We start from the raw sequence: 22110 nt of genomic DNA on the forward strand, positions 1-22110 counted from the left end.
TGCCCAAGAATAGGATTGTTAGATCATATGACAACTCTATTTTTTAGTTTTTTAGGGAAACTCCATACTGTTTTCTGTAGTAAGTGTACCAATTTACATTTCTACCAACATTATAGGAAGGTTCCCTTTTCTCCACACCCTCTCCAGCATTTATTATTTATAGACTTTTTAATGATGGCCATTCTGACTGGTGTGAGGTGACACCTCATTGTAGCTTTGATTTGCATTCCCCTAATAATTAGCAATGTTGAGCATCTTTTCATGTGCCTATTGGCCATCTGTATGTCTTTTTTCCCCCTTGCTGCACAGCTTGCTGGATCTTAGTTCCTTGATGAAGGATTGAACCTGTGCCCTTGGCAGTGAAAGTATGGAGTCCTAACCACTGAACCACCAGAGAATTTACTGTATGTCTTCTTAATAAGATCTGTTTTTAAAAGAGAAAGAACTTGGCACCTTTAATCTAAAAGGGATTAATTTCTACTATGACTGTTGTATGTATTCTTTTTTTAATGAATATTTTGTTTTTTTTAAAATAATTTTGTTTATTTATTCATTTTTGGCTGTGCTAGGTCTTCATTGCTGAATGAACTTTTCTCTAGTTGCAGTTAGCTGGGGCTACTCTCTAATTGCGGTGTGCAGGCTTCTCATTAGGGTGACTTCTCTTGTTACGGAGCATAGGCTCAATAGTTGTGGTGCGTGGGCTTCACTGCTCCACAGCATGTAGGATCTTCCCGGACCAGGGACTGAACACGTGTCTCCTCTTACTGGCAGGCAGATCCTTTACTACTGAGCCACCACCAAAGCCCATATGTGTTCTTATTAGATAAGCATTGTTGTTGTTTTGTTGATAAGTTGTGTCCTATCCTTTTGTAACTGGATGGACTGTGGCCTGTCAGGCTCTTCTGACCATGGGATTTCTGAGGCAAGAGCACGGAGTAGTCATTGTTGAAAGTAAGTGTACTCTTTAGGGTTAGATATTAGTGTTTCAATAAGCATGTGATTATATTAAGGTGGTGGTAGCAGGGAGATAATCTTGATTCCATTGGGAATCTTAGGTTTTTGTAAATTTATTGGGAAAATAGTTTTTCCTGTACTGCTGACATTTCTTTTTGGTAAACAGTATCCTTCTAAAAGAAAAGCATGAAGGAGAAACTGAGGTGTGTACATTTCCTCAAATGACCAGCATTGTATTCGTGAATATTGTGTGTCTTCCAATGAATAATGTGGAAGCTGTTCATTTTCAACCTGAAGTAAAATACTTTCAAGAATTAAAAAAAAAATACTGGAGTGGGCTGCCATTTCCTTCTCCAGGGGAATCTTCCTTATGAGAGGGAAATAAGATGCATTAAATCAAAATGAATTAAATATGAATGTCCTTCCTGGTAGAGATTGTTTGTGAGCTAACTGATAACAAAGAACTTGCATGGACTTCCCTGGAGGTACAGTGGATAAAGAATCTGCCTGCCAATGCAGGGGACATGGGTTCAGTCCCTGGTCCAGGAAGATTCAACATGCTGCAGAGCAACTAAGTCCATGAGCCACAACTACTGAAGCCCATGCACCTACAGCCTATGCTCTGCAACAAGAGAGGCCATGCATTGAGAAGCCTGTGCCCTGCAACTAGAGAGTAGCCCCCACTCGCCATGAGTAGAGAAAAACCAGGCATAGCTACAAAGACCCAGTGCAGCTAAAACTAAATAAGTAAAATAAAACCTCTCCTCCACTAAGAAGAAAAAAAAAGAACTTGCATGAAAGTTTAACTGTATTCCAAATTTATGAATAGGTAAGAAGATGGCAGTTCCACAAAACTGCAGGTTGTAAGCACAACTTTAACACTGAAAATGCTTGAAGAAAACATTGTTTAGTGAAACTCATCCCAAAGTTGTTCAAGTCAATAAGGTTATTAAATTTATTGTTGTTTCTTTTTCTTCAAAACTTAAACCTAGTGAAGGAGACAAATACATCTTCAAAATTCACTGCTTTGAACTTAATCCAGGTTATTATTACCCCTTATGCAGGTCAAGAAGCAACAGTTAGAACTGGACATGGGACAACAGACTGGTTTCAAATCAGGAAAGGAGTACGTCAAGGCTGTATATTGTCACCCTGCTTATTTAATTTATATGCAGAGTACATCATGAGAAATGCCAGACTGGATGAAGCACAAGCTTGAATCAAGATTGCCAGGAGAAATATCAAGAACCTCAGATATGCAGATGATACCACACTTATGGCTGAAAGCAAAGAACAAAGGAGCCTCTTGATGAAAGAGGAGAGTGAAAAAAGTTGGCTTAAAACTCAACATTCAGAAAACTAAGATCATGGCATTCGGTCCTATCACTTCATGGCAAATAGATGAGGAAACAAAGGAAACAGTGACAGACTATTTTTTTTGGCTCCAAAATCACTGCAGATGGTGACTGCAGCCATGAAATTAAAAGATGCTTGCTCCTTGGAAGAAAAGCTATGACCAACCTAGATAGCATATTAAAAAGCAGAGACATTACTTTGCCAACAAAGGTCTGTCTAGTCAAAGCTATGGTTTTCCAGTGGTTATGTATGGATGTGAGAGTTGGAGTATAAAGAAAGCTGAGCGTCGAAGAATTGATACTTTTGAACAGTGGTGTTGGAGAAGACTCTTGAGAGTCCCTTGGACTGCAAGGAGATCCAACCAGTCCATCCTAAAGAAAATCAGTCCCAAATATTCACTGAAAGTACTGATGTTGAAGCTGAAACTCCAATACTTTGGCCACCTGATGCCAAGAACTGACTAATTGGAAAAGACCCTGATGCTGCCAGAGATTGAAGGCAGGAGGAGAAGGGGACGACAGAGGATGAGATGATTGGATGGCATCACCGACTCAATGGACATGAGTTTGAATAAGTTCCGGGAGTTGGTGGTGGACAGGGAGGCCTGGCGTGCTGCAGTCCATGGGGTCGCAAAGAGTTGGACATGACTGAGCGACTGAACTGACTGATCACCCCTTAACTGGTTACTGTGTTTTGCCCTCTACAATCCATTCACTATGTAGCAGCAGCAACGACAGTATTAAAACACAAGTTGGATCATGTTGGTGTAAAGCTCTGATTCAGGCTTTGGCATTATGATTAGAATGAAATCCATAGTCCTTACAAAGATCTAAATGATCTGGCCTCACGCTATTTGTCCTATCTTTTCTTATATTCCTGACCATCACTCTCATTAACCGTGCTCTTCTTGCCTAATTCTTTCACTTTCTTCAAGTCTCAGATTAAAAGCCATGTTTTCACAGAAACTTGTACATGAGTGTTCATAGCTGCATTATTCATGATAGCCAAAATTTACAAACAACCCAAGTAATCATCAAATGATGAATGGATAAAGAAAATGTGGTATAGCGATACAATGGAATATCATTCAGTCTTAAAAAAGGCATAATATTCTGATACATGCTAGAACACAGCCATCTGTGTCCTAAAGACATTCTTTAAAATGGAAAGCACTTAGAACAAGTATTGTAGGATTCCACTTATATGACATACCTAGAATAGGCATACTAATTATATGATACAATTCTACATATTTCAAATCTTCATTCTACTCTACTACCCACATACTTTTTCACTGCTAGGTAAATATCTCTTTACTTCAGTGTTGTATATCCTGTGGTCTGGGAATAATGGTTCCTGTGCATTAGCATGTGGAAGGTCAGGTGAGGCCTAAATCACACGAAAAGTTCTGGAGCACAGAGGGAGGCCTAGAAGGACTGAGTGGTCAGGCTGGAAGGATCAACAGGCAGAGAAACAAATACAGTGAGCTACCCAGGAGGGTGACAAAGGCTGCAGAGGTCAGGCAAAGATCAGGCTGCCAAGGCACTGGAGAGCTGTTTTAGTGTGGTTCCGGGGCAAATATTTGGAGAACAGAGCTCTAGCTGTGGGTGGAGAGAGGAGAGGTCTTTGGATGTCTGGATCTTAAGCCACAGTAGCTAAGAGGGCGCTAAAGAGAGCACTTGCCAGCTTCCTGTTTCTTCCATCAGACCTTAGGCCCTGCCATTCTCTTCAACAGTTTGTCAGCTCCTCCTTACTTCTTTTCTTACTGCCTTTTCCTCTCTGGAAAACTGTAAATATTATTATTATTTTTTTGTTTCAATTGTTTATTAACCAGATTACAAAAATAATCCTGGTAGATACCTTAGTTCATCCTTCTAATAAGCCTGTTGATCTGGTCTTCCCTGTTGCCAGTATCTCCACCTTCTACAAAATGGGTGGTCTTTTTCTTCATTCCACCTCGTGGAGAAGACAATTTAAAGGGCCACGGGAAGTTGTTTGCTTCTTTGAAACGTTTTCCAACGGTATAGATCTCATGAATCAGATCCTCCATGCAGATGATTCCATATTTCCCAAGAGATCGAGCAATCAATGCGTTGTCTGTCAGGGCAATTCGCTTTTTGTTGATTTTGCCATAACCACGCTTGTAGATCAATTCATTTACAGACTTCAGATTTGGGTACCCCTATGCAATGTATGGCTCCATAATTCTCAGCATGTTCATTGATGCCTTGTTGAGCTTCACAAAGGTGCCGTTGAAGATCTGCCGGAGGCGAGGGAGCTGCAGCACCTTTCGAACCTTTGGGCTCACACTGTTGATACCTCTGATCCTGATGACAAACCTCAATTGGGTTCTGCGGGTACGTAGAAGTTGCCAGCTTTTCGTGCTGTCCTAGCCATTCGAATTTCAGTTCTGTACATCTGCCTGTATTTGTGGTAATGCTTAGCTTTTTCATAGATAAGCTTCCTCCTTGCCTTTCGAAGCATCTTTTGGGCAAACTTCTTTCTCTGTCGCTTGATCTTAAGCTCTGCGAAATTCTTCCACTTTGTCTTAAGGGTTTCTGGCACAGCAGGAACCTTCTTTTTCTTCTCTTCTGCAGCCTCCATGGTTCCAGCTGGGAAAGAGCTGGAAAACTGTAAATATTATTATCCCTAAAACCTTTGATTGCTAGATTCTCTAGTCTGAGAGCCTACTTAGGGGGTTTATGGTTTGGGGGAGAGAGGTGATGGAGGCTGGTTTGTTGCCTGTGCTGGGCCCAAATTGGCTGAGGAGCTTCTGCTATTGTTGTAGTTTCTTGCCTTTAGAGCTGCCTAGTTCTCCACACAGGGAACAGGGACCCATTCGCTGTATAACTTGTGGCAAAGATAGGACCAGAGAGTGGAGACGAAGGCAAGAGGCCAGGCTCCTTGCCCTTTGCTTCTCTTCATACTTCAGGCTGTGTGAGGTCATCTAATCCCAGAGAAACTCTGCTCCCAGTGTTTGGACTCATTAAATGGAGCGTAGAATGAGGTATGATTTGGGTATCAGGCCAGAAAGTTTCAGCATCTTGCAGCGTCAGAAAGTGATGGGTCAGTACCCGGGTTACTCAACCTCACCCCCTGCAGCCTCCAGCCCCTACAGCTGTGTGCTCTAATAACAGAAGCCAAGAGGAGAGAGGCTCAGAAACCTTTCCAGCCAAGGAACCTCCAGTACCTAACTCTCTAGGAGCATCAACCGGGACCAAGTAAAGGAGCGCACACAGGCTTGAGACTGGGTATGTGAGGCGTCTCACTGAAGAGGTTGAGGTAGTTGTGGTGACCCTTCTTTGGTCCTAGAGAGAGGAGTGGGAAAATAGGAATGTGTAAGGGGCCAAGTGAGGTTCTTATAAGTAGATAGAATGAGCATGAGAGCAAGGTTGTTGAAGCAACCAAAGTTCAATGTTGTTGTTCAAGGTTGTTCAGCAAGCAAAGTTGTTGAAGCTTTTCTCTTATGTAGGTATGAAGTAGGTTTTCAGTGGAAGTACTTTGTATTTGTAGGTAATGCAGTGGTCTACTGGATTGATCTAAATTAGAACAGAACAGAGAATTTTCCTTGGCCCTAGAAGTTCTAAGATTCGTGTTCAGCTTCATGATGTTGTATGACTTTGGGCAATTCACTCAACTGTTCTGAAAGTCATTTAATAAAAATGGGTCACTATAATACCTATCTTACCTTGCAGAGAGGGTGATGACTAATATATATGAGAGTTCTTTGTAAACTCTAAATTCTAAAGCCTTGTTATTTAAAGGATGACCCACGGATAAAAATCATCTGGCAGCTAGTTAGAAATGAAAATCTCAGGTTCCATCCCAAATCTACTGAGTCAGAACCTATATAACAAGGTCCCCAGATAATTGCACATAAAAAATTTACACTTGATCTTAGCCAAAAGGCCGAGAATCGACCCACATAAAAATTTGAAGAGCATCATTGTAAAGAACTTTGTAAGTTAGTGGTACGGCTTGTGTTAAGATCAAGGATCACCTGAGCTTCAGTTTTGCTCTCTTATATAAGACCATTAAGGGGTGTAAGGTGCCCACCTCTCTGAGTGATGGATCCCTCTAGCCCAATTTCTTTAATGAGTGTAGTCTTAAGGAAGATGACTGAGACTATACTGGGCTGTGGCTGTGGGATGAGAGGAAATGAAGGAAGGAGGACTTGGAAAGAAGAAAGGGAAGATGGATGTTGGAAGGAAGAAAGACTACAGAGGTTTTCTGGAAGGAGTTCAAGAAAGCAGTGTTATTGGAGACAAGTAGAGAGCACTTGTAATCCTGGGAGGTGGGGGGTGGACTTCAAGCACGTAAAGATCTGGTGTTCTGAGCTAAGAGAAAGAATTCTCCTTTTTGCTTCCTTTCTCCATTTTTCTAACAGAAAGCATGCTTCTGACATGGACTCTCCTCTTGTTCCTCCTAATGGACCAGCCTTCCTTCTCTGAGGCCCAAGACCTCCTCCATCACCAAACTGACAGGCCGAGAACAAAGATCTCTGCCAACCACAAATACTACTGTGACTTGATGATGAAGGCTCGAGGGCTGGCCACCGATCAGAGCTGTAAGAAGAACAAGACTTTTGTCCACAGTGTGCCACCCGGCACTCGTGGCCTTTGTGAGGGTCCAGCTGTGACGTGTAGGAAGATGTCTGAGGTTTACAACTGCCACCTCATCATTTTCAAAGTCACTCAGTGTAATCTCTACCCAGAGGCTGTGCCCCCGCACTGTTACTATAAAGGTGTCACCTTCCAGATGGATGTGAGAATAGTCTGTGCAGGCAAACGTCCAATTCATTTGGATGAATAGCCTCTGTAGTCTCTCATCAAGGCTGTCTGCTGCTCTGCTTCACCCCATCTCATCCCCTCTGTGATGTCCTGCTCAACCCCAGCTGGTGTGGATTCCTGCAGAGTCTGGGCCCCCACTGTTCCCTGAGTCCTAGCCCCAACGCCTGCTATTTCACTGTCAGTCCTGTGGATTTGTGTTAGAGTGATGGTGGAGGCAGAGGGCAGGTGGACTTGTCATCAGCACCCTTTGGGACTTTTGGTTCTTGTCCTGTTTAATTGCTTTGTCCTGGCTGCAGAGGGAGAGAAAGCTGATGCTAAATTCTTTCCTGGGGCTTGGTTCCTCAATCCCTAGGGTGGAAGAGAAAGTCAGAGCGAGTTGTGGGCAGTTATGCCCCAGGGATCTGCTGAGCCCATTTGCCCCTAAACCTGCTGCTTTAATAAAACTCTCAAGGGCACTGACTATGAATGGCTCTGTGTGTTTGAGTTTCCAGTCCCCTCTCATCCAAGGGGGTGGGTGATAGAGAGGGGTTTGGAGGGAAACCCTCCTGTGCAGAAACAAATCCCAGTAGTGTTAAACACCAGCAGTGGGTAGGTGAAAGTGTGAAAATGGGCATGCATTTACACATATACACATTATATTATGTATAACTGGCTTATCTATTATAATATATGATTATATTCAACACAATGAATTAGGAACATGATTTGGTACAAACTTTTGGGGATGTAACATAATAGTTATCTATTAGTATTAAAACTATGTAACAATATTTTATAATCATCAAACTTGCTAAGAGACTATATCTTAATTATTTCAACCACTAAAAAGAAAGGATAATTATGTGACATGAAAGAGGTGCAGATTATCAATACAATGACAATCATATTATAATATATAAATGTATCAAATCAACATATTGTATACCTTAAATTTACAAATGTTATGTGTCAAATAACACTTTAACAAAAAACTCACAAAACCTCATACGTATCAAGGATGCTTATTTGAGTGTTCTGTGCACTTACTTTAATAAGAATGTCCCTTTAGGGACTGGACATATTAATTATAGCTCTTCTCTAATGGACTTAAAGACCATTTAATAAAGATATTTATAAATAAATAAAAACTATATATCCCCTTTGATATATAAAAAAAAACTTTAAAATCTATCCTTGAATTTCCCTGGTGGCACAGTGGCTAATAATCCACCTGCTAATGCAGGAGACATGAGTTGGATACCTGGTACGGAAAGATCCCACATACCACAGAGCAACTAAGCCTGTGTACCACAAATTATTGAGCCCTCACTCTAGAGCCTGGGAACCGCAAATAATGAGCCCATGTGCCGCAGCTACTGAAGCCTGTGTATCCTAGAACCCATGCTTGCATGCAATGAGAATCCACACACTACAACTAGAGAGTCAGTTCAGTTCAGTCGCTCAGTCATGTCTGACTCTTTGCAACCCCATGGACTGCAACATGCCTGGCTTCCCTGTCCATCACCAACTCCCGGAGCTTACTCAAACTCATGTCCATCGAATCAGTGATGCCATCCAACCATCTCATCCTCTGTCATCCCCTTCTTCACCTGCCCCCAATCCCTCCCAGCATCAGGGTCTTTTCCAATGAGTCAGTTCTTCACATCAGGTGGCCAAAGTATTAGAGTTTCACCTGCAGCATCAGTCCTTCTAGTGATTATTCAGGACTGATTTCCTTTAGGATGGACTGGTTGGATCTCCTTGCAGTCCAAGGGACTCTCAAGAATCTTCTCCAACACCACAGTTCAAAAACATCAATTCTTCAGTGCTCAGCTTTCTTTATAATCCAACTTTCAAATCTATACATGACTACTGGAAAAACCATAGCTTTGACTGGATGGACCTTTGTTAGCAAAGTAATGTCTCTGCTTTTTAATATGCTGTCTAGGTTGGTCATAGCTTTTCTTCCAAGGAGCAAGCATCTTTTAATTTCATGGCTGCAGTCACCATCTGCAGTGATTTTGGAGCCTCCCAAAAAATAGTCTCTCACTGTTTCCATTGTTTTCCTGTCTGTTTGCCATGCAGTGATGGGACTGGATGCCATGATCTTAGTTTTCTGAATGTTGAGCTTAAGCCAACTTTTTCACTCTCCTCTTTCACTTTCATCAAAAGACTCTTTAGTTCTTCTTCACTTTCTGCCATAAGTTTAGTGTCATCTGCCTATCTGATGTTATCGATATTTCTCCTGGCAGTGTTGCCTTCAGCTTGTGCTTCATCCAGCCCAGCATTTTGCATGATGTACTCTGCATAAAAGTTAAAAAAGCAGGGTGACTGTATATACCCTTAATGGACTCCTTTCTTGATTTCGAACCAGTCTGTTGTTCCATGTCCGGTTCTAACTGTTGCTTCTTGACCTGCATACAGATTTCTCAGGAGGCAGGTAAGGTGATCTGATATTCCCATCTGTTTAAGAATTTTCCACAGTTTGTTGTGATCCACACAGTTAAAGGCTTTGGCATAGTCAATAAAGCAAAAGTAGATGTTTTTCTGGAACTCTCTTGCTTTTTTGATGATCCAGCGGATGTTGGTAATTTGGTCTCTGGTTCCTCTGTCTTTTCTAAATCCAGCTTGAACATCTGGAATTTCATGATTCATGTATTGTTGAAGGATGGCTTGGAGAATTTTGAGCATTACTTTGCTAGAGTGAATTTAACTCAGATGACCATTATATCTACTACTGTGGGCAAGAATACCTTAGAAGAAATGGAGTAGACATCAGAGTCAACAAAAGAGTCCAAAATGCAGTACTTGGATGTAATCTCAAAAATGACAGAAGGATCTTTGTTTGTTTCCAAGGCAAACCATTCAGTATCACAGTGATCCAAGTCTATGCTCCAACCAGTAATCTGAAGAAGCTGAACATGAAAAGTTCTATGAAGACCTACAAGACCTTCTAGAACTAACACCCAAAAAAGAAGTCCTCTTCATTATAGGGGACTAGAATGCAAAGGTAGGAAGTCAAGAGCTACCTGGAGTAACAGGCAAATTTGGCCTTGGAGTACAAAATGAAGCTAGTCAAAGGCTAACAGTTTGGTCAAGAGAATGCACTGGTCATAGCAAACACCCTCTTCCAACAACACAAGAGAAGACTCTACACATGAACATCACTAGATGGTCAATACTGAAATCAGATTGATTATATTCTTTGCAGCCAACGATAGAAAAGTTCTATACAGTCAGCAAAAACAAGACCAAGAGCTGACTGTGGCTCAGATGATGAACTCCTTATTGCCAAATTCTAACTTAAATTGAAGAAAGTAGGGAAAACCACTAGATCATTCAAGTGAACGTGAAAGTCAAGTCACTCAGTCATGTCCGATTCTTTGTGACCCCATGGACTGTAGCCTACCAGGCTCCTCTGTCCATAGGATTTTCCAGGCAAGAGTACTGGAGCGGGTTGCATTATACAGTGGAAGTGACAAATAGATTGAAGGGATTAGATCTGATAGACAGAGTGCCTGAAGAACTATGGATGAAGGTTTGTGACATTGTACAGGAGGCAGGGATCAAGACCATCCCTAAGGAAAAGAAATGCAAAAAGGTAAAATGGTTGTGTGACGAGGCCTTACAAATACCTGAGAAAAGAAGAAAAGCAAAAGGCGAAGGAGAAAAGGAAAGATATACTCATTTGAATGCAGAGTTCCAAAGAATAGCAAGGATCTAAGAAAGCCTTCCTCAGTGATCAATGCAAAGAAATAGAGGAAAATGATAGAATGGGAAAGACTAGAGATCTCTTCAAGAAAATCAGAGGTACTAAGGGAACATTTCATGCAAAGATGGGCTCAATAAAGGACAGAAATGTTATGGACTTAACAGAAGCAGAAGATCTTAAGAAGAGGTGGCAAGAATACACAGAAGAACTATACAAAAAAGATATTCATGATCCAGATAACCATGATATGATCACTCACCTAGAGCCAGACATCCTGGAATGCGAAGTCAAGTGGTCCTTAAGAAGCATCACTATGAACAAAGCTAGTGGAAGTGATGGAATTCCGGTTGAGCTCTTTCAAATCCTAAAAGATGATGCTGTGAAAGTGCTGCACTTAATATGCCAGCAAATCTGGAAAACTCAGCAGTGGCCACAGGACTGGAAAAGGTCAGTTTTCATTCCAATCCCAAAGAAAGGCAATGTCAAAGAATGCTCAAACTACTGCACAATTGCACTCATCTCACAACTAGAGAGTAACCCCTGCTATTAAAGAAAACCCTGCGCAGTGAGGAAGACCCAGTCTAGCCAAAAATAAATAAAACCTGTCCGTACTAAAAGTAATAATATGTAAAGGTATTTTTAGATGCATTTAGATATTTATTTCAGCTTTGTTCATAGTGACAAAAACTCAAAACACTCTATAATATTCACAAAGATGAACGATTAAATAAGTTATGAAAATCATCCTGAGTAATATTGTATAGCTATTCAGTAAGAATGAGTTAGAACCATATGTACTGACCTGAAGGAATGAACATTATATTTTATAATGTGGAGGAAAGGAAAGAGAGCTGTCATTCAACAGTTGATTGCTCAAAGAAGTGAAGTGTTAGTTGTTCGGTCGTGTCTGACTCTTCAAGACCTCATGGACTGTAGCCCACCAGGCTCCTCTGTCCATGGAATTCTCTGGGAAGAATACTGGAATGGGTTGCCATTTCCTTCTCCAGGAGACTTCCCAACCCAGGGATTGAACTTGGATGTCCTGTACTACAGGCAGATTTTTTACCATCTGAGCCACCAGGGAAGCCTATAATGTGGAGGGGAGATAGCAAATTGTAGAAAAATGTATATAATAATGTATATAAAATATAAAAGTCACTAGAGGGTATTGCCTCATTTCCCAGTGGTTAGAACTGTCCATTTTAGGGGGCATGGGTTCAATTCCTGGTTGGGGTACTAAGATCCTTTAAACTGTGAGGCCAAAATGGAGGGCAGAGGTCCTCTGGGGACAAAAAGAGAATCCTTTAGACGATATAATGACTGAAAATTTGTAAAAACTCAAGGAGAGAGGCATGAGCAAGAGAATACGAAAGATAACCAATTGCGGTGTGTAGTCACAGCATTCTTAACTGGCCGTATGAGCAATATTTACACAGTCATAATGTAATACCCTTTTCATACTGTTCATGGGATCCTCAAGGCAAGAATACTGAAGCGGTTTGCCATTCCCTTCTCAGTGGACTGCATTTTGTCAGAACTCTCCACCATGACCTGTCTGGTTTGGGTGGCCCTACACTGCGTGGCTCATAGTTGCATTGAGTTAGACAAGGCTGTGGTCCATATGATCAGATTGGTTAGTTTTTTGGGACTGTGGTTTTCAGTCTGTCTGCCCTCTGATGGAGAAGGATAAGAGGCTTATGGAAGCTTCCTGATGGGAGAGATTGAGGGGGGAACTGGGTCTTATTCTGATGGGTGAGGCCATGCTCAGTAAATTTTCAATCCAACTTTCTGTTGATGGGTGGGGCTGTGTTCCCTCCTTGTTATTAATCTGGGGCCAAACTTTGGTGGAGGTAATGAAGATAATGCTACCTCCTTCAAAAGGTCCCAGCACACACTGCTACACTCAATACCCCCAACCCTGCAGCAGGCCATCTGGTCCCATCACTTCATGGCAAATAGATGGGGAAACAATGGAAATAGTGACAGACTTTATTTTTGGGGGCTCCAAAATCACTGCAGATGGTGACTGCAGCCATGAAATTAAAAGACACTTACTCCGTGGAAGAAAAGCTATGCCCAACCTAGACAGCATATTGAAAAGCAAAGACATTACATTGCCAACAAAAGTCTGTCTAGTCAAAGCTATGGTTTTTCCAGTAGTCATATGTGGATGTGAGATTTGGACTATAAAGAAAGCTGAGCACCAAAGACTTGATGTTTTTGAACAGTGGTGTTGGAAAAGACTCTTGAGAGTCCCTTGGTCAGCAAGGAGATCCAACCAGTCCATCCTAAAGGAAATCAGTCCTGAATATTCATTGGAAGGACTGATGCTGAAGCTGAAACTCCAATACTTTGGCCATCTGATGCGAAGAACTGACTCATTTGAAAAGACCCTGATGCTGGGAAAGATTGAAGGCGGGAGGAGAAGGGGACGACAGAGGATGAGATGGTTGGATGGCATCACCGACTCGATGGATGTGAGTTTGAGTAAACTCTGGGAGTTGGTGATGGACAGGGAGGCCTGGCATGCTGAAGTCCATGGGGTCGCAAAGAGTCAGAAACAACTGAGCGACTGAACAGAACTGAATGTAATACTCTTTAGGTAAATTGTTTTTAGTGGTTTTATATATTTGGAATTATCATAAACAGAGTAATGAAGGTCTACTGGTGGTTATGGAATGGAATAAAAATATTATCAACTTTGACAATTAAAAAACACAGATGCCAGAAGTCTGGAGGTGAAGATAGAGAGATGGAGGGAAGGATGGGAGAGGTAATAAGTATTCTTTTATAAAGTGAAGGGGCAAGAGATCTAATTATATTTATTCACTAATTAGAAAAACTTATTGAGCATCTGCTATGTTCTAAGCATTCTTCTTCCCATTAAAAATTCAGTGGTGAACAAAACAGATACAGATCTCTGCCTACTTACCAAGGTGGACAACAGAAGAGTTATAGTTGCAGCCATAGTTTATGTCAACAATGGATGGTAAATTGCTCCACAACACATTCCAAAATTGCAGAATTGGACACATCCTGGGTGTGGCAGTCATGGAGGTGTCACTGGGATCTCCTTTCAAGAAAGAAATAAGCTAGTATATACGTCCCAGTGAGAAAATATACCTTTACCATTCAAGAGAGGGAAGATGACATTGAGGTTTCCACTTGGTATTATTTATTTCCATCTTTCTATATTGTCAGGTATTTTAATTCAGGTTCTCTAGGAAGCTGACTGTTGTGAGTCAGAATAGCAGACCTAGAGGGATAAGGAAGCAAGGCTGGGTAGGAAGAGCGTCAGACTGCCATGCAGTTCTGAGAAAGTCTTAGGCAGCCCAGTGAGAGCTGTGGGGCAGAGGCTGCTTAAAGTAGAGTTGGGCAGAAGCAGCTTGACTCTAGGTGGCCTCACTGCACTTTCACTGGCTGGGGACAGTGCCCTTCCAGTGCTGCAGTATCCCCAGAGATGCCACAGCTGGAGGCGGGTAACTATGCCTCTTGCAGCTGATTTCTAGCAAATCACCCATTTTATCCAATATGAAAATTGAGAAAGTTGAGAAGCTTTTAAGTACCTGGCTAAGATGACCTCCAAGATTTTTGCCCTCTGGTATGTATACTCTCTCCCAGTTATTCAATCAAACACAATCAAAATTTCTTCTAGATGTTGATGTGAAGGGAGTTTGCAGATGCAATTAAGGCTCCAAATGAGTTGATCTTAAAATAGGAAGATTATACCCTTCGGACCTGACTTAATCAGGTAAGCCTTCAGGCAATCAGGACTGCATTCTTCATGGAGAGAGAGAGAGACTCAAAGCATGAGAGGGATTCCAAGTGAGGGTGAGTCTCCATTGCTGGCCTTGAAGATGGAGAGGGCCATGTGGCAAGGGATTCAGGCTGGGGGCTGAGAATGCCCTAGAGGCTGAAAATGTCCTTTAGCTGACAGGTAACAAGGAGACAGGGACCCAAGTCTTATAATTGCCATGAACTGAGTTCTGCTATAACCATGTGAGCTAGGATGACAACCAGGAACTCCACTCAGGAACTCCTTGATTTTAGCCCTGTGACATCCTAAGTAGAGAACCAAGTCCTTCTATGCTTGGATTTGTGACCTATAAAACCATGAGCTAATAAATGGGCTTTGTTTTAAGCTGCTAAAATTGAATTAAATCCAGACTTCCTACATAGTTTCCAAGGCTTTACATGAGCTGACCCTTGTGTAATCATGTACTCTGTCCCCACAGAAACTACAGTTCAACAACATTTGCTTTCCTTTCAAACATGCCAAACTCTTTTCTATCCTGGAGGCTTGTACTAGCTTTCCCCTCAGTTTGGAAACCTTCTTCCTGAGATTTTCAGGGCTATGGCTTAAAAAGCTTTTATTATGAGGATTTCCAAACACACATGACCAACCTAGATGGCATATTAAAAAGCAGAGACATTATTTTGCCAACAAAAGTCTGTCTAGTCAAAGTTATGATTTTTTCAGTAGTCATGTATGGATGTGAGAGTTGGACTGTAAATAAAGCTGAGAGCTGAAGAACTGATGCTTTTGAACAGTGGTGTTGGAGAAGACTCTTGAGAGTCCCTTGGAATGCAAGGAGATCAAACAGTCAATCCTGAAGGAAATCAGTCCTGAATATTCATTGGAAGGACTGATGCTGAAGCTGACACTCCAATACTTTGGCCACCTGATGCAAAGAACTGACTCATTGGAAAAGACCCTGATACTGGGAAAGATAGAAGGTGGGAGGAGAAGGGGACGACAGAGGAAGAGATTGTTGGATGGCATCACTGACTTGATGGACTTGAGTTTGAGCAGGCTCCGGGAGTTGGTGATGGACAGGGAAGCCTGGCGTGCTGCAGTCCATGGAGTCTCAGAGTCTGATATGACTGAGTGACTGAACTGAAACACACATGAGTAAATAGAATGAATTCCTACCTTCAGCTAGCTTCAATGGACACATGGCCTTTCTCATCCATATTCCTCCTCCCGTCTCCTCCTGCCCTCTCCTTAAAAGATTTTACATTTTATTTTTAATTGTAAAATACATATAAAATTTACCAGCTTCCATTTTTAAGTGTTTAGTTCAGTGGTGTTAAGTATATTTACCTTGTACAACCAGTCTCTAGAATTCCTTGCATCTTGCAAAACTGAAATTCCGTTAGCTCTCCATTCCCTCTACCTTCAGGCCCTGGCAACCACCATTCTACTTCTGTCTACATGAATTTCACTACTTTAGGGATCTCATATAAGAGGAATTTATATAGACTCATATAAGAGTCTTGTCACAGGCTTATTTTACTTAGCATAATGCCTTAAAGATTCATCCATGTTGTAACAGGTTTCATAATTTCCTTTTTCTTTTAAAGGCTGAATAATATTCCACTGTGTGTATATATCACATTTTGCTTATCCAAACAAAATCTGTTCAGGGACACAAGGGTTGTTTTCACATTTTGGTGATTGTGAATAATATTGTTATGAACGTGGGTGTACAAATATCTTTGAGGTCCTACTTTCAACTCGTTTAGGTATATACCCAGAAATGGGACCACTGGATCATATGGTAATTCTAGTTTTAATGTTTTTAGTAACTGCCAAACTGTTTTACAAAGCCCCATTGTACACTCCAATGTACAATGGCCAAGTAGCCTACAGTAACCTTAAACTGACTCTTGGCCCCTCCCATGACTACATATTCTAGATAGGAGCCCTCAGAGTCACAAGCAAATTGAAGTTCCTGGTATGATTCCCCCAACACCCTAATGATCGGTCTTGCCTCTAGCACTTTCCCCTTACACGCCCTTTAAATGAAAGAGAACCATATGTGCCTTCCCAAAACTCTGCCCTGTTGGTTTGAATTTATTAGCCTGGCCTTAGCCTGGAACCTCAAACACTCTACACACCAATCTGAATAAAGGCATATGCCCTAGGTCATGTTGTTCTCTATCTGCATTTTGCCTTGCCCTCCCCATATGGCCCCTTGAGTCTTGCTGGGTACTTTCTCCAGGACCTGTGAGTAATAATAAACTTCTCTATTTCAAGCCCTGTGTGTCTGTTGTTGAACCATGGTTTTTTATCTGGCACCTTGTGGTCCACTTAATAAGTGTTATTTTAACAAATTCATAACAGTGTCCAATCTACTTTTTAAACAAATGTTTGCTTCAGTATTAGTTCATGTTGATCAGTATTTTTGTTATACATTTACAGATCACTTTAATGTTATTTTGTTAATTGTTAAGACAACAGCTATGATAGCAATTGTGGTAAGCACCTGGGAAAACAGGAACAAGAGGTATAATAGCCTTGGGAAATTTTTTTAGTTCCTGAGCTATAGATTTAAGCTTATTTTTGTGATGCACAATTCAACCACTTTATTTGTTAATTATTTTGAAGGATTAAGATATTTCACAAATAATATTCTAATTTGAGGGAATTGACCTCAAAGGAATTTGTTTTCAGAACAGAATATTAGGAAATTGTGTGGATCAGCTTCATCTAAGAGATAACAGTTAGTGTTCTGTCTCCTATATGATGTAGATGAATTTGTGAGTCCTTCGGAGATAAACATTAACGTAGCCAAACTGTTGACTCTGTGCTATGACCAAGAGAGTTTGCTTTATATTGATAGATAGCATGATTTCATCACATGGATAAAGAAATCATTCAATACAAAAAGCTGCACAATAAGGCATATTGCATAACAAGTTAAGGAGATGCTACGTGATTGAAACCAGAGATACTGCGCACAGTTTGCCCACACTGCTTAGGTTCTAGCCAGCTCCATGAAATCTTGTCAACTGCATGAATCTAATTTTGATATGAAATACTGATTTGGATAAATTATCCTGCTGCCCTAATTAATTGTCCTATTTTCTTTTAAAAGGAAATTTCATATTGAGCTTTATTTTTTGGTGTGGAGTAATAAGCAAATTTGGAAAACTCAGCAGTGGCCACAGGACTGGAAAAGGTCAGTTTTCATTCCAATCCCAAAGAAAGGCAATGCCAAAGAATGCTCAAACTACCACGCAATTGCACTCATCTCACATGCTAGTAAAGTAATGCTCAAAATTCTCCAAGCCAGGCTTCAGCAATATGTGAACCATGAACTTCAAGATGTTCAAGCTGGTTTTAGAAAAGGCAGAGGAACCAGAGATCAAATTGCCAACATCTGCTAGATCATGGAAAAAGCAAGAGAGTTCCAGAAAAACATCTACTTTTGCTTTATTGATTATGCCAAAGCCTTTGACTGTGTGGATCACAATAAACTGTGGAAAATTCTGAAAGAGATGGGAATACCAGACCACCTGATCTGCCTCCTGAGAAATCTGTATGCAGGTCAGGACGCAACAGTTAGAACTGGACATGGAACAACAGACTGGTTCCAAATAGAAAAAGGAGTACGTCAAGGCTGTATATAGTCATCCTGCTTACTTAACTTCTATGCAGAGTACATCATGAGAAACGTTGGGCTGGAAGAAGCACAAGCTGGAATCAAGATTGCCAGGAGAAATATCAATAACCTCAGATATGAAGATGACACCACCTTTATGGCAGAAAGTGAAGAGGAACTCAAAAGCCTCTTGATGAAAGTGAAAGTGGAGAGTGAAAAAGTTGGCTTAAAGCTCAACACTCAGAAAACGAAGATCATGGCATTTGGTCCCATCACTTCATGGGAAATAGATGGGGAAACAGTGGAAACAGTGTCAGACTTTATTTTTTTGGGCTCCAAAATCACTGCAGATGGTGACTGCAGCCATAAAATTAAAAGACGCTTACTCCTTGGAAGGAAAGTTATGACCAACCTAGATAGCATATTCAAAAGCAGAGACGTTACTTTGCCAACAAAGGTTGTCTAGTCAAGGCTATGGTTTTTCCTGTGGTCATGTATGGATGTGAGAGTTGGACTGTGAAGAAGGCTGAGCACCGAAGAATTGATGCTTTTGAACTGTGGTGTTGGAGAAGACTCTTGAGAGTCCCTTGGACTGCAAGGAGATCCAACCAGTCCATTCTGAAGGAGATCAGCCCTGGGATTTCTTTGGAAGGAACAATGCTGAAGCTGAAACTCCAATACTTTGTCCACCTCATGCGGGTAGTTAACTCGTTGGAAAAGACTCTGATGCTGGGAGGGATTGGGAGCAGGAGGAGAAGGGGATGACAGAGGATGAGATGGCTGGATGACATCACTGATTCGATGCACATGATTTTGGGTGAACTCTGGGAGTTGGTGATAGACAGGGAGGCCTGGTGTGCTACGATTCATGGGGTCGCAAAGAGTCGGACACGACTGAGCGACTGAACTGAACTGAATTATTGAGTCATTTAGACAGACTTAATTGTATTCTTTTTTTGATTTTTACTTTGATTTGGATTGTGAAAGTACCAGTTTAAGAGAAGGTTTATTTCTTCAGCAGGCAAGGAGGGCTAAATAGTTTAGTTCCTCTTCACATCCCATAGGGGCGTCAGGATGTCCTCAAAGTCAGGCCTGTAAAGATGCACAAGGCTCGGAATCTATAGCTTCTTTTTATTTTTTGGTGGCCATGTGTGGGATCTTAGTTCCCTGACCAGGGATCAAACCCACAGCCCCTGTTTAACTACCGGACCACCACAAAATCCCTATAGTTTTTTCCCTAGCACTAGCTCCTAAGATATATATACAGGTGGAACAGAACTGAAGAACATTCTCCTAACAAAAGAACTATGATTCATCTTGTGAGGGGGTAAGCAATGTGCTTATGGGTCAAAAGGCCCATTGGATGCTTTCGGTATGCCAATCCTCTGGATGTCTGAATGTGCCAGGCTACCTTCTAATAGCCTTAGCCTCACTCCCCACTCTTGGAGCAGCTGAAGGTTGTTTATCTGAAAGAAAGACACTGAGGAACTGCTACAAAGTATTTTACTTTTAACTGTACTTAATCCTGTTGTACTGGTGTTATATGGCTACATACAAGAGAAAAAGGAAAAAAAAACTCACTGAAATCTAAACATTAGAATAAATTGTAAATGTGAAGGGTCCTCCAGTGGGGGAACGATCCTTTCAAACCTCACTCTTAGCCCCTTGGCCGCCTATCATTCTCTTCAGGGCCAGCTTCACCTCTTGGTTCCGCAGAGTGTAGATGAGGGGGTTGAGGAAAGGAGTGATGGCTGTGGGGAAGAGGGCAGCTGCCCCATCCAGGGGGCTGTTGGTTTCAGGCCTCAGGTAGATGAAGGCACACGGCACATAGTACACAGTTACCATGGTTACATGGGCTCCACAGGTTGAAAAGGCGCGGCGCCGCCCATCAGCTGTGCGGATTCTCAGGATGGCCTGAATGATCTGTATGTAGGAGAGGAGGATCAGCAAGAAGCAGCTGGCAACTACCACCCCAATGTCCACAAAGGTCACAAGCTCATTGACTGATGTATCAGCACAGGCCAGTCTCAGAACTGCAGGGATGTCACAGAAGAAGTAATCTACCTGGTTGGGCCCACAGTAGGGCAGACGGAAGGTTAGGATGGTCTGGAGAGCCCCATGCATGGATCCTGCCGCCCAAGCTCCAGCCAAAAGCAAGGTACTAAGCTTAGCATTCATGAGCGTGGGGTAGTGCAGGGGCCGGCATATTGCCAGATACCGATCATAGGCCATCAAGGTATAGAGGAAGCACTGGGTGGAGCCCAGAAAGTGATAGAAATAGAGTTGGGTGACGCAGCCACCAAATGGGATAGGTTTGAGGCCTAAAGTGAAGTTCATCATGAGGCGAGGGACAATGATAGAGGAGATGCCCATGTCAATGATGGAGAGAACACCAAGGAAGATGTACATGGGATGGGCATGGAGCTGTGGGTCTACATAGACAGTGATTAGAATGAGCAGGTTTCCCAGCTGAGTCAGGATGTAGATCAGCAGGAAGAACCCAAAGAGAAACGTCCTTAGCTGAGGTGGGTAGGGAATTCCTGTCAGAATGAACTCAGTCAACAATGTGCTATTGATTCTTTCCATCCTCTGCAGAGATCTTACCTAGAGAACGGACAAAACAGGAGTTAGAATGGACAAAACAGGAGTTATCATGGAAGTAAGAGAGAAGTGAGGAGGAATAAGAGAAAGAAATGATAGAAATGCAGCACAGTGGCAGGGAAGTTTCTCTCATGTGGAGAGATGACAAATAGGGAGAAGTTCTATGGCACTGGTTGGCCTGTTTTGTAAATAGTTTCTTTGGAGCACAGCCATGCTCATTTACTTACGTTATTGTCTGTAGCTGCTTAGGTGCTATGATGACAGAGTTGAGTAGATGTGTTTGGACTGCAAAGCCTAAAGTATTTACTCTCTGGATCTTTACAGAAAGAGTTTGCTTGTAGGTGCTTGCATCTGGAACACTTAGGTCAAAGATTAAGGGTTAACTGAAAACAACACATGTGGGAAAGGATATTTGTTTTGTTAGATGGTCTGCCAGTTGAGAAACTTCCAGAAGCCATGGATTCATTCTTATCTCTTCCAGGACATAAACTTACATAGACTGGGGAGTATGCAAATAGGAAATGTCTCTTCCCTTTGTAGGAGAGACAATAGAATAGATTGATTAAATGGCTAGTTGAGTGTAACAGTGCTGGATATTACACAAGTCTACTCTCTAAGTTGTTTTCAATTAAAGGAAAAGAATGCTTATGAGGCTGTAAGCATATAAGAAAAGGTGTGGTTGGTTCTTGGCCCTATGTATTTCAGTCTCCTTGTATATTATAATTTTGCTTTGGCATGCGGTAAAGGAAGAGAAGAGAGCAGGAAACAAAGAGGCATGGCTGTAGTGAGATATCAGATTAAAGAAGAAGTGAGGATGACAAGCAAGAATGAGAGGAGCAGGCTGAGAACATAACGGCTAGAACAGAGAAAATGATCCTCATTGTGGAAGAGTTATTTCAAGTTTTCAGTCCAACCCCTTGATTGGCATTTCCCCACCTGAAGAAAAGGGTTGGATTAATAAGTTTTAGTTTGCAGGGCAGGAATAGAGACACAGAATTTGAGGACAGATTTGTGGACACAGCAGGGGAAGGAAAGGGTGGGACTAATTGAGAGAGGAGCACTGAAACTTATACATTACCATATGTGAAATAGACAGCCAGTGGGAAGTTGCTGTATAACACAGGGAGCTCAGCCTAGAGGGGTGGGATGGGGTAGGGGGTGGGAAGGAGTTTCAAGAGGGAGGGGACATATGTATATTTAAGACTGATTCCTGCTGTTGTATGGCAGAAACCAACACAACATTGTAAAGCAATTATCCTCTCGGTTCAGTTCAGTTCGGTTACTCAGTCTTGTCCGACTCTTTGAGACCCCATGAACCACAGCACACCAG

General features: G+C 41.8%; 1 protein-coding gene, 1 long non-coding RNA gene and 1 pseudogene across 2 annotated transcripts in view; 1 reads left to right on the forward strand and 2 right to left on the reverse strand.

Annotated features, from left to right (window-relative positions):
- Positions 1-7560, forward strand: part of LOC102404212 — a 39628-nt gene extending 32068 nt beyond the window's left edge. The window contains exon 3 of the long non-coding RNA XR_006542935.1: positions 6698-7560. This is a non-coding gene — a long non-coding RNA (uncharacterized LOC102404212). The remainder of the gene's footprint in view (positions 1-6697) is intronic.
- On the reverse strand, positions 4113-4929 carry LOC102404772 (annotated as a pseudogene).
- Positions 7561-19823: 12263 nt separating the features above from the next.
- On the reverse strand, positions 19824-20851 carry LOC102405094 (olfactory receptor 10G3). The gene has a single exon (XM_006062101.3). It carries the CDS (start codon positions 20763-20765, stop codon positions 19824-19826), a length of 942 nt encoding a protein of 313 aa, XP_006062163.1. The 5' UTR covers positions 20766-20851.
- Positions 20852-22110: the final 1259 nt, after the last annotated feature.

This window comes from Bubalus bubalis, chromosome 11 (assembly GCF_019923935.1).
Source record: "Bubalus bubalis isolate 160015118507 breed Murrah chromosome 11, NDDB_SH_1, whole genome shotgun sequence".
Taxonomy (NCBI): Eukaryota; Metazoa; Chordata; class Mammalia; order Artiodactyla; family Bovidae; genus Bubalus; species Bubalus bubalis.